This window comes from Pogona vitticeps, chromosome 11 (assembly GCF_051106095.1).
Source record: "Pogona vitticeps strain Pit_001003342236 chromosome 11, PviZW2.1, whole genome shotgun sequence".
In the NCBI taxonomy this organism is placed as follows: Eukaryota; Metazoa; Chordata; class Lepidosauria; order Squamata; family Agamidae; genus Pogona; species Pogona vitticeps.
Genome location: NC_135793.1, coordinates 1,383,902 through 1,402,500, shown reverse-complemented (window position 1 = coordinate 1,402,500; position 18,599 = coordinate 1,383,902). Strand labels below are relative to the sequence as shown.

Here is an 18,599-nt window from a genome sequence, read left to right as displayed (position 1 = left end):
CCCACTGGTCCACCCAGGAATCCTTGAAAGCTAGAAGACTTCGGCCACCCTAGGGGAAGATTGGGTACAGGAGGTTGAAGACATTTGAATAATGTGTAGGGGTTAAAAAAAAGTTCCAAGTTTTTAAAAATAACAATTTAAAAATGTGAAATTAAAAAAAAAATAATGTTGTAGGTGTGCAGTCCATTTTTTTAATGTTTTCATGGTGGGCTTGGAAACGAAGCAATAAAATGCAAAGTGAACAGCGTAAATAACAATAAAAAATAAAGCTGATGTCCTCACTCAGAGATGTAGGTTAGGGAATCTGGAAAGGGAGACAACTTTCAAAATGTAAATCTGGTAAACTGCCACCTTGGAAATTAACAATCCTCTAAAACATGCTTGCTCAAATATAAAGTGTTTAATAGGACTGCCCCCCGTTAACAGAAGGAAGCCATGCCTACTGTTCTGAGCTCTTTGATGCCATAATAAAGGCCATAAATAAACAGGCATGTCACTTTCACCCTCGTTTGATGTGATTTGACGAATTGCCCGGTTTTCCCCTTCAGGTGCGGTTTGTCAGCAGCACCTGGGTTTTTGGGAAACTGATGTGCCACATAAGTCGATTCGTTCAGTACTGTTCCGTTCACGTGTCTGTCCTGACCCTCACTGCGATCGCTCTGGACCGCCATCAGGTAAGCACATACCTCTTCTCTGCCGCTGCATGTTTCAAATCCGGATTCCGCACCAAGAGAGAGTCAGTTCTGCGCCGTGCGAATGTTTGGAGAAACAGGAAAACCTCTGCTGTTGAGTAGAGGGGAATGACAGGGAGATGTACTCCGAAATAGGAGTAACTGTTGAGAGGGGACGTGTCCTGACTGTCTCCCTATGAGGGTATTTTCACACGTGCTTGTAGAATTTGGACCAAAACCCAGAGAGGATTCACTGGTGCTGGAAAATCAGAACTGCTCTCTTCTTTAAAGCACGATGGCAGGCAGAGGCAGCTCACAAAAGCTCTGCTGAAAAAGCCTTCCTTTCATTGGTCCCGGCTTAACTTTCCTCATCACCCTTGAGTGAGCACCACTCATCCCAGTAAGACAAAATTCCAGGTGCCTATTTCTGGGTGAAGACCTATGTGAGGAAGTGAAACCCTGTTGATGCTATCCTCCCTTTAGGTGATTATGCATCCGCTAAAGCCCCGAATGTCTATCGTGAAAGGAGGGATCTATATCCTCATCATCTGGGTGATGGCAAGCTGTTTCTCTCTGCCCCATGCAATCTACCAGAAGCTGTTCTGGGCTCCTTATGGGTAAGAGGAGTAAATTCATCATCGTCATTATCATCATCATAGAACTGCAGGCCTTGAAGAGACCGTACGCGGGCCAGCCAAGTGCAGGAGATCCAAAGGCAGAGTCCAAGAATGGTCTACTGGCCAGGGACTGTATCTCCCAGCCTTGTCCATCTTTTCCCTTCTTTCAAGCATCAATTCCCAGTCAGAAACAAGGCTGCTATCCTCTGGGGATGTGTGGTTTCCTGGACCTATGAGAATCCAGGGGACCCTTCTGTTCCTCACCCACGTCCGGCTTGGCATGTTCTGACTCATGCTTGCTGGATGAAACATCTAAGTGGGCCTTGAGAAGCGGGTGGGTTGCAGTTACAGCTGCGTCACCAGATTTGGGGAAAAATATTTTCACAGGAAAACTGTGAGAACTGGGCTCCTGTACCTTTGCTTCAAAATGGGAATGCCACTGGGGGCAGTTTCTTTCATTGGTGCAAAGCAAGCTGTACTGATTAAATCCCATGGACTGTGCAACTACGAATGGTCCATCCCCTCCTTCACCCTCCCTTGTATCTGGTTGTTCTTGAGAGAGGAGTCAAAGGCTGCAGAAGGATGGCCCGTTCACCTCTCTCCGATTATACTTTTCTGCCTCCTGCTGTGAACATCATTCTTTGTCTCTGTTTCAGGCACAAAATGGACCGAATGGTGTGCCTTCCCAGCTTTCCTCCTCCAACGGACCTTTTCTGGAAATACCTGGACTTGACCACTTTTGTCCTCCTCTACATCCTCCCTTTGGCCGTCATCTCAGTCGCCTACACGACGGTGGCCAAGAAGCTGTGGACGAGGAATGCCATCGGCGACGTCACCATGGAGCAATACTATGCCCACCAGCGCAAAAAGAAGATGACCCTCAAGATGCTGATGGTGGTGGTGGTGGTCTTTGCCGTCTGCTGGTTCCCGTTGAATTGCTACTTGGTCCTCCTGTCCAGCAAGGCCATCCACAGCAACAACGCCCTCTACTTTGCTTTCCATTGGTTCGCCATGAGCAGCACCTGCTACAACCCTTTCATCTACTGTTGGCTGAACGAGAGCTTCCGCTCGGAACTCAAGTCTCTTCTGGGTGTGTGCTGGCGGGAGGATGCCCCTAGGAGCCATGCCTTGCGCTCCGTTTCCCCTCCTTTCAGGCATGCCTGGGTTGAGAATGACCTCTGCAAACAAGACACCACCTCCCAGCAAGTGAGAAATGCTTCAGAAAGGAACTCCGCTCGGACGGACATATCCACTGTTCAGCCCATCATAACAGGCAGCTAAGAAGGGCCCACCGGGCAGCCGTGGGGAGCTCCATGATGTTTTCTAGTAGAACTGAGTAATGCATAGGTTGGGAGTATCAGCCAGGAACTCTGATTTTTCCAATGGGAGGACTCATATTTGACCTAGAGGGACATGGGGCTTTTACAACTGAACTCGCATGCTCCTGTCTTGAATGAGCTGGCCACGATTTCAGGTTTTCTGCTGTCTAGGCACAGTGCTGTGACTTGGGTGGAAGGGCAGCTGGTCCCAAATGTGGTTTGGGGACTGCCTTCTGTGGCACAGGCTGTGCCATCGGGATCAATACACTCAGCGGCTGGTAGCTCAGAAAATCGACTCAGTCTTCAAATGGCTGAAGATTGACTCCCTAGTTGCTGCTTGACATGGCTGAGTGTTTACAAAGGCGTGCACACTTGCAGTTCTTTGCCTGTTGCGTTGCATGCATGCACACTCGAAACAACAACAGCCCTGCACTGGTAGAGATTGGGACTAAGAATCATCATACGTTTTGTTTTGTCCTGAAACAAAACCCATTGGTTTCTGACAATCACAGAAGGGAGAGGGAGAGAGAAAGGATGAAACTAGATGATACATTTAACACTCTATTTTATTTTATTTTTTCCAAGGGGCTACTATAAAGACATCTGTTTGTTAGCACAAGGTTTCCTTCATCTCCATAGCTTGCATATGGCCCATGTTGTTTTAATTCATTGGGACATACAGCATGGGCCCAATTGGGTAGTCTGATCGATGAAACATGCACGTCTCAGGAAATCCAAGTGTGTGGAGCAAATGAGTTAATGGCAAGAAATAGCTATTACCCCTCATGTCTAATTTGACCCCCAAATAGGAAAGGCACAGGAGTGCCCTCCCCCACACAATGGGACCTTATGGGGATATCACCTGCAAAAGCACCACGAAAGACATTTAACAAGCTTACTCATCACTGGTGGGCTATACATTTGTTCTTTGTACTCTTCTAGAAGTAGAGAGTCCACACTCCAGGTGTTTTGGGTAAACCTTGACATCTGTTCAAATAGTAAACAAATCGTCCCCAGTTGGTGACTAGGTATGAGTTAGGAAGGATGGTAGTCATTAGGGGAGCATCTCATTAGATCATCCAAACGGACGTCTGCTCTGAAACATGTCTCTTTCAGAAACTTGATCATACAGAGCTTTTCCCCCAAAGCTAGTGACGAGATCAAGTGCTCCACAGAGGAGAAGCCAAATCCGTCATCCCCTTCTTTCTACGCAGCAGATAAACATGATGACTGATTCTGAAAGCAGTCTTAATGTTTTAGGAACTCAGGCTTAGAGATATTCTTTGGCAAGAGAGTGGTGAAGAAAGAATGCACTTAGCCTGTATCTGCACACGATGTCTTTCAGCCAGCCAGAGGTACATGCGCATGAGCATCCTTCTGCTCACATTGACCTGAGACATAGCTTTGTAGGGGGGGAGAAAAAAAACACATGGGGAATTCTGTTAATTTGTTGTCGAAAGCTGGACACTTTCTCCATTTGGAGAGCGTAACACTGTGATGCAGAACCTTTTCTGGTAGGCATGCTTTCCTAAACGAGATTAAAGTAACTTCAGATGGATCAATTGTCATGGTGATGGTGGTTTTAATTTTTCAGTCCATTTCTCAGGGCTAGAAGGGCAGAGCGCCAGGTTCCTGTCGTCGGTTCCTCTCTTTACCTTTCAGGAAAACACGGGGCATTACGTCCTCCCCTGAAGGCTCCAGCAGAATTGGCAGAATTCAGAATCTGGAGGAAGGGGGGGGAGGGCTTTGAAAACATAAAGAAAGATCTGTCAGCAGTTGAAATTCACTATAACTCAAAAACTTCCTTGGCAATTTAAAAAAAAAGTATGTTGTGCCCTTTATATCATTACATTATCAACTATATTAAAATGACTAACCATGTTCCATGACAGCACGACGCATTAAGAATACTAAAACAGAAACTGGCCGCAGGAAGGTTACGGATAAATATTGTGTGCTTGGACTTCCTGCTCTAAGAGAAAATTGACATGGTTTCAAGCAAATATGATCAAAACAAAGAAGATGAGTCGCTTCTCCCAGGAACCCAGAAAGAGTGCAGGTTATCTCACTATTTATATCTTGTTCCACTTCAGGACTTTGTACTCCCCAGATGGAAGAGGAATCTTTACAAAGAGCAGGGGAGGGGGGGAGAGAGAAGTAATGTAATTTGCCTTCTCTGCCTTCTCTACGTCTTCCCAGATGCACAGGTTTAATCATATTCCCTGGATTCATTCTCAGACATCTATTAATATGGTCCATAATATATGAACTAATCTGCAAAACAGATGCAAAAAGAAGCCTCTGTTTATTTCCTCATTAAGCAACGGGGTGGTTTTTTGTGGGGGAGGGGGTGCGAGTGTGTGTTGACTAACCCAATCAAATCTGACCAATATTCTCTCGGGGACTTAAATTTGGAAATGGAACGGAAAGAGGAACGAATTCATTCCCTGTCTCTTTTAGCATCCTGCTACAATTTTGGTCTGATTGTGCGAAACTTTTTTTTTTTTTTAAAGCGTGAATCTTCTTTTCAGCACATCTGTCCTCTGATTGTCAGTTTTCTTGTATTAAGTTCAAGTTCTTTCCTGAAGGCCATAAATTGGTGACATTCTGTTCTAAGAGAACAGAGCTGAGACGCTTCTGCCTCTATCATGCTGGAAGAGTACTTTGTCACAACTGATTGATTTTGTCTGGGCGCTCAAGGAGACACCATGGAATCATACACGTTTTTAAAATAAATGTCAGATCAGTCCGCACGACGCAGAATGACATGTGGAAGGCGCATCACGGAGAGTGATCTGAAGACGGTCCCAGATGGTAGCCACGGCATAGCACCTGCCTTCAATTATAAAAGGGAGGCGCAAATATCTTTATTTGCAGAGTTCGTCAACAGGGTGGTAGCGTTTAGAACTTCAGGTTTATTGTCAGCTGAACAGCTCCACAGGATCCGGAGAAGCCATGCTGCACACAGGTGAGACGGACCTCCTGGGAGCAGTTGGAAGTTTGGAGAATTCATCTCACAGGGAGATCAGAATGCAAGGTCATTTGGAGACACGCTGGTAGGGGGAAGGAAAAAAAAACCCTCCTTTCCCCCCACTCATAAGGATCCAATCAATTCCCTTTGGTATGCTTGCTTCTCTGTGGTATGCTGCATTCATTTTCTCTCCAATTTTCTACCCTGCTTGGATTTAAAAGATATACCCATTCAAGATATGCCTCAGCACTTGCTCTGGGAGTAATTGGAACCTCGGCACACACAGAAGGCAGCTCAGTATTTATGAATGCACACAGAATCAGAGGCATGCTTGAGAAGAGGCCCCTCCATCCACTCTGGGTCAAACGAGACCTCGAGGAGGACACATATTTCTTCTAGCTGACCTGTTTTCCCTTCTCCGACAGGACATCCTGTGCTTCAGGGAACAGGCTTGCAAATGAAGTGTGTGTTTCTCTTCCAGAAAGACCAGCCACAGAACAAAGCACGCTAAATGCAAGATACATTGGTGAATAAAATCATTTGTTTATTGTTTATTTATTTATTGGATTTTTATCCCTCCCATCTAGACCAAAGGTCTACTCTAAAATCATGGGCTATCACAAGCAAACATCTTTCCTCAGTCCGGGAATTCCCTCTTCTAAAAAACCTGCCAAATGTTATCATTTAATTTGATCCACCAGGAAGGAGAGGAAGCACTCTAGGGACCCAGATGAACCAAAATGCAGTAAGGCATTCACCAAAAGGCACAAATTAGGGACCCAACAGAGGCCGTGGCTTTACAAAGGACGGGGACACCAGGGGAATGTGAGGGTGTAGGACTTTTTCCCCTGAGCCATCGTGGTGCCTCTTACCTGTGTGCTTGTCAGCCATCGGGCGGGTGTCAGTCAGAGAACCGGCTCAGGGCGAGGAGCCGGAGGGCACCCTTTTACAGCTGGATACCAAAGAGAATCCAGCTGTGATTCTCCCATCTCATCTCACTAGGTTCAAGGCCCGCTTAGCGGTGCTCCTGGCTTCTGCATGATGAACGGATCTCACAATTTCTCTGCGGCTCTTCTCCCCAATTTGGCAGGCCTTTTAAAAGAACCAATTAGACCATCAGGTTGCTTCTGCCTTTCAATTTACCTTGCTAGCCAGTCTCTGCTGCAAACGTGTCAGAAACTGGCGTGGCAATAAATTCCTTCTGCCATCCGTCAGTGTCTTTCTCATCCTTGTGTCTTCCGTTATGTGACACATTTCCTCCTACCAGGTTTGAGTGCTCCTGTTGATGCCTTCTTTAAAAAAACTTAAAAAAAACATTGGAAGTGACAGTTTTATTAGAGATCCACTGGCAGAGCTATTGTGCTATGGGCACAAACAGTGAATGGAAGAGTTCGCATCGTCTCCATGAATAATTCAGCCGGAACGACAGTAAAGTAAGCCAAACCATGACTAAACTCAACTGCCTTTCCCTTTCCCATCAGTTCTCAGTAGGTCTCTGAGGACTCCAGCCTGGCTCCTCCATTAGTTTGTTAATATTTGACCCAACCCCAGATCTGGAAACTCTTTTCTTTGGAGAACGGAGAGATGGAGATGCTGAGTGCGATGGAGAAACTCATCGCTGGGAAGGAGACAAAACAGAAAGAGCATGATGTAAAAATAGCAGGCAGTGCAGACGTCCTGAGTGCAAACCCAAATCCTCACAATGTGTCAGGACATACCACAAGAGAGCGGGAGGGGGTACACATGACTTTCTTTGTGCATTAAAAGCAGGGGAGGGCATTGCCCCCCCTTCAATAACAGAAGCACCGGCCACCCACACAGAGTCCTGATTGCCTAGCCATAAACATAACAGTGTAGCTTTTACCTGCAAAGGTGGTGGGAGCATTGGAAATGTAACCTTTCAGGACTACAACTCCCAGAATTCCCTAGTCAGCATGGCATGCTTTAAAAATAACCCTTCTGGGCTCTGGGACCTGGAGAAATGCAATGACTTCCACCTGCTTTTGAAAAGACACAATGCAGAGCCTCTCCGGGTGGAGTCTTCCTCAGCTGGATCATCCATCCTAAGAAAGCCAACTCTGCCTTGGCCAAGATGGAAGAGACATCAAGCTAAAATCCTGGACTTTTTGCTTGGTGGCTCCTTGTAACGGCTGCTAATGCTGGACCCATGGCTTGCTTTCTGCAACACACAGCTGTCCCATTGATGTCTCCTTTCCCCCAAAGCTCGGGGTAGCAACTGAATCTCTACATAACAGTGGGGAATACCAGTGTGTGGACATTCTTGACTTTGGCTTCCAGTGACCCAGCCTCACGTTGGAGGATCTTTTTCTAGTTCCTTCATAGCTGCCCTTCTCGGTTTCACTGTGGGACCAGACCGTGAGAAAGCATCATGTCTGATGATGCTGTCGAGGGCTGCTTGGCTTTGGCCAATCTCCCTTAAAGGGACCCTTCCATCCATGCAGGAATTGGTCCAGCACAACCCAAAAGAGAAGTAACTCTCCCACAAGACCAAAGAAGTCCAGTTTGGGTGGAGATTAGGATCTGGCTAGTTCGCGATCTCCAGTGTAATTGCTGGGAAATAACTCTGCACTCTGAGCGGTCCGATATGTGAGCTACTTCCCCATCGGATCACCCCCTCAGTCTTCGTCTGACTTCTTGGCTGCCATCACCATTCAGGATGATTACTGATGAGCCAAGGTAAAGAAAATCTGGTACTATCTTGATTTCTTCGTTGTCAGTTTTAAGGTCGTACAGTTCTTTTCTAGTCACGATTTTGGACTTCTTCAAGTTTAACCCGGCTTTTGCATTTTCTTCTCCTCTTTTCCTTGGTGGTATTTGCAAGTGATTCTTTTTTTAATGCTATTTGTACATTAATAGATGGCTAGCCGCTGCTGTAAGCGCTAATGATGAATCACTTTCCAGGAAGTAGCTCTGTCCCCTATCGCTTGCTCTCTGTTCAATCACAGTACATTTTTCCGAGACCATAATATGCTTTGCTTTGCTTTTATGATTGGGGTTCAGGACTTAAAGCACAGCTCCTACTGGATAGCTCAGTGCTTTAGGCCTCTGAGCCAGAGGTTGGGAGTTCCATTCCTCACGGTGCCTTCTTGACAGGGGCTGGACTTGATGATCTATAGCTTCCCTCTTTCTCTGCGCCTCTAAGACGGTTCCATGGAAATTTGCTCTGTCCAGCACTAACATGCTTTCAGCTCTAACCACGGGCTATATATAACATTTGCTTCTGCCCTCCATAGCTGGAGTGGGCAAAACATGCCATTCACCAGACGTTGCTAGATGGCAGCCCCCAGCATCCCTCACCTATGCTGGAAAGAGCAGATGGGATTTGTAATCCAATCACATTCAGAGAGCTTCCCGTTACCCGTCCTTGCCTTACCCCATCAGCAGAAGGAGCCATCATCCAGAGTAACATATGAGAATGGGGGCAATCAAGTCTCTGCTCCAGGAAGTTCACTTCAGTTTGGGACTCACCATAAGGCAAAGCTGATGTGTTTTATAACCCTATAAACTTCTGCCATGAAGGGTGGGAGAGAAGGAGGAGGCAGGATATTGAGGAGCCCTAGATTCAGGGACCGAGAGAGAGATTATCCATAGCAAAGGAATAGTCTCTGCTGATGACTAGATAGAAGACAGATTTACAGGAGTAAAATGCGTCTTGCTAACAGTGTAGCTGCTTAATAGGAGAACAGAGAATTGCCTTGACCCTACAATGCATTTTTTTCCAGTCTTCTCCTGCTGTCATTCACAGTATGGGAGGGTTTTTGCAAAATAATAATAAAATTGTGAACATGTTGCCCTGTACAAAGAATATCATTAACTAAACCAATTCCATTAATCCAGAGGCTTTTGTTATCTACCATAGTAATCTGATAATTTTCCTGTAAGAAGTTTTAAATTTGAAAGATCCTTAGCATATTGAGTCTGTTTGACAGTTTCTGGAACAAAAAGAAAAGCCATTACATTTTTTTTAAAGGACCATTTAGGGCTCCCCTATTCATGTAGGATAAAAAGAAAGAAGGTGCCAAATGTTCTTAGCATCAGTTTATCTCTGAATTGTCGGGAGCCGTAATTACCAGCCCATAGAAGGCAGACTTCACCGTGAGAACGGCAGGACCAGAAACGGAGTTTTTAAACTCTCTTCTGACAGATGCAGGAAGCTTAGGCCGAGATCCTGAAATGTGTCATTTAGATCTCTGATCGGCGTGGAATGGCCAGAAATGGCACTGCAGCTAAAGATGTGGAGGTATCCACATAGCAAATGTCATCACACAGGGCTTGCTGTCTAGAGCAGCGATTCTCGACCTTGGGCCCCCAGATGTTCTTGGTCTACAACTCCCAGAAGCCTTCATCACAAACTGTGCTGGTCAAGATTTCTGGGAGTTGTAGTCCAAAAAACATCTAGGGACCCAAGGTTGGGAAACATGCCTGTTGAAATGTTCAGAATGGAACCCCTTTCTGACAGCAGATATAATGGCTGCAACTCCGCCATGGCTATTAAGGGTCAAACGAGACATTGCGTGGAAATGTGCAGCAAAAATAAGAACAAAACAGTGCCTTAAAGACTAACAGTCTTATTTCAGAAAGAATTTCCATGGATTATAATTCCCTTCCTCAGACACAACAGTCCACAGAAGTTCACGCTGAAATAAAGCTGTTGGTCTTAATGGTGCTACAGCTCTTTGGTTTTTATTTTTTGGTGTACATGCTAATGCGACTACTTAATGCTAATGAGGCTAATAGGACTAGGAGGTCTCTCTTCTTGAAAACTATGGGGAAATCTGTTTTCTTTTTAACTGGTTATTCTCTGACCACAGTATGACTTCAGAGATGCAGACAGTCGTAAACCCAAGCACGCTTAATGCAAGATGCAGAGGCGAAGAACATTGTGCACTCTTAAAAGCAAACATCTGTCACTACTTGATAGATAACCTCTTCTAAAAACATGCTGAACATCATTTAATTTAACCTAAGTCTCTAGAAGAAAAGGGATTTTTAAAAAAATATATACACATGGTCATATGAATTTTATTGAGCAGGCATAGATTCATAAGACCACTCAGTCCTTCTAAAGCAGTGATGTAAACATCATCTCCACTTGGCTGTTCCACTTCAGAAATGGGTGTGTGAACAGATCCACACTAAAGGACAATATAGGCTGGTGAAAGTGGCTCGTCTGGCTCACAAAAGCTTTTGTTTGCTGTGGGGATGAGACAGACTGGACCATTTCCAAGCATCTGCTCGTTCTGGGCTTTACGCGCCCAAGGAAATGGCAGGTCAGGCAGAATTTTCTCACCCAAAGAAGAACGAATCGGGACGGGAGGCGGAGTGGGTTGAAGTGGAGACGAGGCTGACCCACACGGCACCTGAAGAGAGTGTGAAAAGTTAAAATGGTGAGAAACCATCTTTCATGGGAACACAACAAGGCCAGGCGGTTGCTTTTAGAACAGGCTTCTTTCAGCGGCAAGACAGATAAGGGAGAGGGCTTCAAGAGATGGCGGTGATAATAGCGTAGAGAGTCTGCGGGAACAGAAGGTCGAACAGCCTTTTCCCACTTGAGCCTGTATGAACAGGATGAAAAAAGATGATTAAGGAGACCGGTCTATGGCAGTCCTCTCCCACCTGCACCCCAACGTCGTTTGCAAGCCACATCTCCTTGCCAATTCATTCTCTTCCTCCCGTTCCCGCCTCTGTGCTCAGGTATCCTACTGCGTATCTGTTTTAGTCATTGATTTGTTGATGGATTGATTTATATTTGTGTGAGAGGCACAGAACTCTCTCCTCAGAGCTGGGGGAACCTACCTTTCTCAAACCCCATTAACCCTGGTCGCTGCCTCGTTCTGAGACTGGCAGGACCAAGATCTGACACTTCCCATTTCTGAAACCCATAACAACATGAGTAGCTTCAGTTTGCAAAACACAAGGGCTGAGGCTTCCAGAGTTTGCAGCAGGAATAAGAGAAATAGATTTTAGGGCCAAGACCCTGTTCTTCTCCCCCCCCCCCTTTATAGAAGAGGAGATTGGGCAGAACGGATCGGGCAATGTCTTCCATACAGGGTCCCGTTGCAAAGGTTTGCTGAGCAGATAGCAGGTTGTTGTTGTTGTTGTTGTTGTTGTTTTTAGTCCTTAAGTCATGTCCGACTCTTCGTGACCCCATGGACCAGAGCACGCCAGGCCCTCCTGTCTTCCACTGCCTCCCAGAGTTGGGTCAGATTCATGTTGGTTTGTTTGATGACCCTGTCCAACCATCTCATCCTCTGTCGTCCCTTTCTCCTCTTGCCCCCACACTTTCCCAACATCAGGGGCTTTTCCAGGGAGTCTTCTCTTCTCATGAGAAGGCCAAAGGATTGGAGCCTCAGCTCCAGGTTCTGTCCTTCCAGTGAGCACTCAGGGTTGATTTCCTTCAAAATGGAGAGGTTTGTTCTCCTTGCAGTCAAGGGGACTCTCAAGAGCCTCCCCCAGCAGATACCAGGTAGCCAGAGTCAAATCTAGCGTGGTCAGAAGATGCGGTGAAAGCACCACACGATGACCTAGCCCAGCTCTATGACTTTTCCTTGATGTTTAATTACTGCTGCTAATCAGACAGTCTCCAGAGCGGAGGAGGGCTACTGTCAAGATGGAAGCCACCGTCTCCTTCTAAGGTAGCAGAACGGCCGTGTATTAAAGCACTCTGCATGCCTCACAATAAAGCTCTTTGTGTCAGAACAGAAAGCGCGCAACATTGGGCAAGATACCCAGCTGACAAAGGCAGGCAACAAAGGGTCGCCCCGCATAGCCTCAGCCTGATTCTTCTCACAGTATTTCTCGGTGAGTCAGCTGTCCTTCGGAACAGGTGGCGCTGAACGTGGATGTCGGTCGGCCTCTTGGAAAGCATGTGACTCACCTGGACAGCGGTCAGTCGATGAACTCTAAAGACAAGAACCACAGTTGTTCCAAGGTGAGAGAGATGTGGATGCTACTCTCTCTTTCTCTTTCACTTTCGCTTGGCCATGGAGGGGCTTTCAATTAGTTTTCAGGACTGTCCGGTTGTGCGGGGGAGCATTAAATACTTGTAAGGAGCCTCTTGGCACAGTGGTTAAGCCGCAGTACTGTAGCCAAAACTCTGCTCACGATCTGGGCTCAATGCCAGGCTGCTAGCTCAAGGTTCGCTCAGCCTTCCATCCTCCCAAGGTTGGTAAAATGAGCACCCAACTTGGTGGGTGGCTGGAGGTGTGCCATGTGTAGCCTGCTTAATTATATTGCAAACCACCCAGAGAGGGCTTTAAGTGCTCTCACGGGGTGGTATATAAGCAGATCCTTTTGCTTTAGCATAGCCATGTGATAAAAGTCAGAATGGAGATAACCAGGAGGAGCTTCCTTAAAATGACTAAGGCAATATGCAACAAAGACCCCTAAAATTGGCTCGAGAACTTGCATTGTGTTGTCAAGTATTCTCCCTTTGACTGCAAAGCATGGAATCAAAGCCTTTAATACAGGCTTCTGGCAAAAAGATAGAAGTGTTTGAAATGCAGATTTATTGCAGGATGCTAGCAAGTCCTTGGATCAACCAGTGATACTAAGAGGACTGAATAATGACCAAGATCTCATGAAAAATATTAAAATGCACAAATTACATGCACAAATTGTTATGGCTGGTTATCCAAGGTTAATGAAGCCAAGTGCAGAAGGGCAAAAATCATTTAAATTACTTCTAGAAGAGAAGTTTGGGGAAACCACCATTATTATATATATTTTTTTAATCCATGGTATTTCCCCCCTCAGTTAATTTAGGATGTATTGCTGAGAACTCTTGAAACTTTTGCTAGGGGGTAGGTGGGAATGTATCGCTTTTTCCCTATGGGGCAGAATGATTTGATTGTGTTACATTTCTGGGTGAAGATCCAAGCTGAATTAAGGTAATCATCCATCAATCAAGGCCGTTAAATCCACCATCAGCACCATTAAATTCGTTAGTGGGTGAAAAGAATATCCTCCTGCTGTTTCTTGTTTCTTGCTCCATGACAAGAGAAAAAGATTGCCTCAAACTGGAAAAATGAAGTATGTGCCGGGGAAGGGAAACCTCTCGAATATCGGGGAAGGGAAACCTCTCGAATATCGGCATCAGTCGGCCTTGGGTTATAGCTGTGCCAAAGAAACAGACTTAGAAGGGAGAGAGATCCAAAAGACCTGGTTTCTTTTGATCTCTTTGATTAATCAAAAAGGTGGTGGCACAGAAGGAGCCCATCAGCTCCCCGAAGAGCGGGGAAGCAATACACTCGGGCACACACACCCCGGGGTCACAGTGGAAGGCAGCTGGCCGACCCTTCCCTTCCAGAAGTGTGGCACTGGAAGCGCACTGAACCCACCCACTTCATGGACGATGACCCCGCTGGATGGTGGTGACCTTGAGAAACGGTTTCTACATCCCTCTCAAGCACCAACAGAGTCTGGTAAAAAACCAGTCTGACGGGCTTGACGTTTTCCTTCGTTTTTCATGTTTCCCGTACGTCCTTGATTATGGACAGTGTATTGCTCTGATGCGGATAAAGAAAGATCTGGCAAGCAGTGGCGGAGGAGAAAGGTTTTGTAAATTAAGTTCTAGGCCTCCTGTAGAGATTGCTTATTAAAGAATATTACATCCATATTTTCTGTTCAAGTAGATGAATGTTTGAATGTAAGGCCCCTGCAAAGGGTTTGCCTCTGGAGGCACAACAAGGCTGAAATCTCAGCCCCTTGCTGGGTAGGTGGCAAACCTCAGCACAAGTTGTGCAGGAGGAGAGGGTGAGTCGCTTTTGTGCGTGGATTGGCTCGAAAGGATGGGCAGCCATTTCCACCCATTCCCCATGGGTTGGCACCAGGTGCAAGGAAGTGGGTGCATATGTGTGTGTGTGTTTTGCTCCAGATGGCAGAATGGGTCCAGGCATCTGCACCCACCCTCACTGTCCCCAGCCTTGCCAGGTTTTGGCACAGAAATCTTGGGGAATTTAGCCAACGTGACTTGGAAAAAAAATGTTGCATGCAAGATTATGGGTTTATAGAAACTTTCCTTTCTTGATCACCCCCAAGTCTGAACTTTTTTTTAAATGTCTAAGCTCTTTTTCTTGGGATGTTTCTGAAGAGATGTGTCTGAGGTGGCCATATGATCTCCAACCTTTCCAAATCAAGGCTGTGGTCTCTCTGTATATATATGTATTTACATTTCAGGGCTGATCTGTAACTATATATTTTTTTCCGAAGTCCAAGATATGTGCTGTTGCCAAGGCAGCTGACATTTAAACCTTTTGCACGTTCACATCTTGGAAAAACCACTTGATGCATTTTGCAGTTTCGCGCATCGCGGTGTGCATCTACATTAAATAAAGACGTTGGATAGATAGATGTGGAAAATAAAGACATTTCATCACATTGTCAAGAGAGATTTTCTTCTCCCGTGATTTACAATAAATTCTTTCAAGGTGGATGCACTGGATGGGTGGGGCTTGAGGAAAACGGCATGGATGTATATTGTTTTGGGTAGGTTTGTCGATCTGACTGACACCTGCCCTTCTTCTCAGAAGTCCAGAATGGCCAACGATGTAGAAGAAAGCACATTGTGCTTCCATAAGAGACAAAATGTGTCCCTTTCTTCGGCTTGATTCGTAGGGCGACTGCATTTGGCAGCCGCTGGTGGTGGCGCTCATTGGGAAGAGCTGGAGGGCGAACTCTTTCATCCCAGTGAGACAGATGTTTTGATCTGAGTTGCAGGTGGAGAACCTCCCTGTGATGGGGATGCTCTGACTATGAAGAACTGAATAAAACCATCTCCTAAGCCTGGCCCTCTCCTCGATGCCCAGCGAACAACACCAGACAGCAGAGTGTTTCACCGACATTTACATTGGCTGCTCTCTGGGTATATCTGAGTCTTATCAGAGCCTGTCACTTCTTCAGCCCCTTCCTGGTAGCCCTGACAGCTGGGGGCTTCTGTGAGGTGGGCTCCCTCCCAAAAAAGGAAAATTTCCAAGCTCCGGTTTCTGTTCTTGACCTGTGGTTCCAGAAAAGGTGTTCAGCCCAGTCTTGTTCCAACTCATCCACTGAATTGTGCTGAGGATCTTCACATCTTTTCTTGGTCCTCTTGTGACCCACCCAGGGTTGCTGATCACTCGTTCTGGCTTCCATCTTACTGGGAGAAATCTGCTAAGGATAAAAGGCTAGAATAGCTGCACATTAATGATCTGTAATAATCTTAGAACGGCAGAGCTGGAAGAGACTCTGCGGATCATCAAGGCCAGCTCTTGTCAAGAACACACACCCGGGAACTGAACTCACAACCTCTGGCTCCGCAGCCAGAGATCTAAGCCACTGAGCTAATGTTACTTTCAGAGTGTTTCATGTGAGGAGCCTTCAGCTTGGAAGTGTCTATAAAAATGGGTCCACCCGGTCAACCAGCCAGGTTTCCTTCTCCTAGTCCAGAAGGGCCACCCTTTTAGGCTGCCGTCATTGTCAACACAGGGTCCCAACTCACAGGAGAAAGGACTGTTAAACAACCGAGGAAACTTTCACTTGAGGATTCAGAATGTTGTTGAACATTCCATGACATTACAGCAGTTCATCCAGTAGAAAAGTAGCAGATACCTAGTTTTTGGTCAAACAGGCATTTCTAAATATTAATTGGTAACGTTGAACAGGAGTTATTTACTACCAAGGACTCTTGCAGGGGAGAAAATGGAAACAGATGGAGCTTGTTGTTATGTGCCTCTGATGGAGGTAGTCCTGCATAAACGATTCTGGAACGGCAGCTACGATAACTAGAAGAAAATACCTCATTTTCCACATATTTGCTTAATGCTGAAGACAGATGCTAGAGGACATGCGAGGTCTAATAGGCCACTAATAAGTTCCTGTGCGGCACACCAGACATGGCACAGATTCCAATTAAATATAATGCATTTAAGTGACTCAGGTCTTCGGAAGGTCATTAACTTATTAGAATAGTAACCTGTTTTGCTTTTTAAGTAGTCCAGAAGCTGTTATTTGGCAGTCAGGGGAGAGCGTGTAAACACAGCATTTTGGTGGTGGAGAGACAGCTATAGAGTCGTCCGCTGGGATCCAGCATATATTGTACGAGCCGTTTTGGGCCATGTGTGCATGTTCTCAGCAGGAAAATTCCACATGCGCTACAAGTGCAGGTTTGTTTTCTCAGGGGAAACCACAATGTTCCTACTCAAGAGGGCATCTTTCCCCCCATGTGTCGAGGTCCAAAGTGAAGTTCAGCTTTGGGTGGAGGAGAGGACTGTGAAATGCACACCCAAATGCACAGGAGACACCAGAAGCCTTCTGTTGGGCATCCTTCCACTACTTTTGGGTAAGGGGCATGGAACGCTCAGAACAAATGTAGAGTTAACATGGTCCATGGGTGGGCGCAAGGCTTTGCATCCTGATCAACATTTCTCTGGCAGCAGCTTCTATTGAAGAATGGGGTCGTTCTGTCCCATCAGCTAGCTATGCATCTGTAAACCTCTGGCATAGGGTGGCCATAAGTGTCCTTCCTCTCCTCCAGTCCTCTAATTTAGTGCCACCTGAGGACCACCTTCTTCTTGAAGGTGTTCTACCTTGGGGAGACTATCAACTCTGACGTAAAGCTAGGGAAACACAAGAAGAGGGATCACAGACCATAGTGAACATCTGGAGAGCAGACTCAGGAGCTCCCAACACAGACCTTCCCATTCTGGTGAGATTGTTGTAATTCTAAGCAAACTACAAAAACCACTTCTAATTTTGCACCTACAAGTCAGCATATATCATTTTATGCCTATGAATGTCCTATTCTTTGACGACTGATGGCTTTTTTGCGATCTGTATCAGTGGCACCCCTACTCTGGAGATGCAAGACCTGGCTGATGTAAGGATCTGGGTTTGGAGATGTTTAGTGGCACAGACTTGTGAATCCATAGTGGCTCCTGGAAGTGGGATAAAGTGGCCAAGTCAATGTGAGAGCCCTAATCAGAGAATATAACTGAAGCCATTTCTCTTTGTGCTCTCCATGGAAGTGAATGGGAAAGTTCTCCGGAGTGAACTAACATGGTTTCTCCAATGCACGGCTGGATTTGGAAACCTACTTGCGGTTGCTGTCGATTCTTTGTTGAGCTAATCTAGAGTAGCTCTTTCACATGTCATAGAGAACACACAGGCTTCATTGTTGTGTTTATCCTTCGTTTTATAGCACATCTGCTGCATAATGAATGGAAACCCAGCAAGACCGATTTCCTGGATTACCATTAAATACACATAATTGAGCCCAACAAAAGCTAATTTCTGGTTAAAATTATTTTGATCAAATGGCCTAGTCGTTCTGTTCCTGCATCCCCTTGATTAGCCGGTGGTTTTTATTAAACAGTTCTTGGTCAGGCGGATGTTTATGAGGTTTTATGTATTATTTGTCTACTTGACAACCACCAATCCTTCTTGATTATATAGCAACAAAACTGCCCTGGGTTTTTTGGGGTTGGCTAGTAATTGAGTTAGCTATTGTATACAAACTGTTCCCTGGATTGGACTGTAAGTTCTTGTTCCACATTTATGTGTTGGTCAAGTTTCTCTCCAGGCGGCCCCTCTCTTACCACAAGGCCTTTAATCATATTCTGAAAAGATCTGTTCTAATAGTAGTCCGAGAGATGTGTGAATGTGGAAAAGGCGTAGATTTATGTGAAGGAACATTTCACATTGTACAAGATACTACAAAATCTCATTATATTAATCACCTTGGTGGCATTCTCTTTGAGGTAGTTATATCTATTGTTTTCAAAGGAATCCCTCTGGTTTCTCTTCAGATCATACAAACCTTTTGCCTTTGACTCCATGGTGCAATTATTGACTCAGTTTTCCTTCACAGTGCCTCTCTGATATAGACTGCTGCTTTACACAGAAGCACTCTCACACACTAACCACGAACCAGAAAAACCCATGAACTGGGCAGGATTCCCAGAGCTGGCCATTGCATCCGTGCATGCGCCTGCCACCCAGCTGATAGGCAGGTGCATGCACAGGGGTA

The 18,599-nt window shown here is 45.8% G+C and overlaps 1 protein-coding gene and 1 long non-coding RNA gene across 2 annotated transcripts in view; one reads left to right on the top strand and one right to left on the bottom strand.

The window, feature by feature from the left end:
• Positions 1-4,169, top strand: part of GPR83 (G protein-coupled receptor 83) — a 4,894-nt gene extending 725 nt beyond the window's left edge. Inside the window, exons 2-4 of the mRNA XM_020784386.3 lie at positions 549-674; positions 1,155-1,288; positions 1,945-4,169. Of these exons, the coding sequence (XP_020640045.3) occupies positions 549-674; positions 1,155-1,288; positions 1,945-2,569 (885 nt within the window). The 3' untranslated portion in view covers positions 2,570-4,169. The remainder of the gene's footprint in view (positions 1-548; positions 675-1,154; positions 1,289-1,944) is intronic.
• A 1,193-nt stretch (positions 4,170-5,362) lies between these two features.
• LOC144584479 (uncharacterized) lies at positions 5,363-11,508 on the bottom strand. The gene is made up of 2 exons (XR_013538745.1): positions 11,396-11,508; positions 5,363-11,154 (listed from the first exon to the last, which is right to left on the bottom strand). It is a non-coding gene; the product is annotated as an uncharacterized LOC144584479 (long non-coding RNA).
• Positions 11,509-18,599: the final 7,091 nt, after the last annotated feature.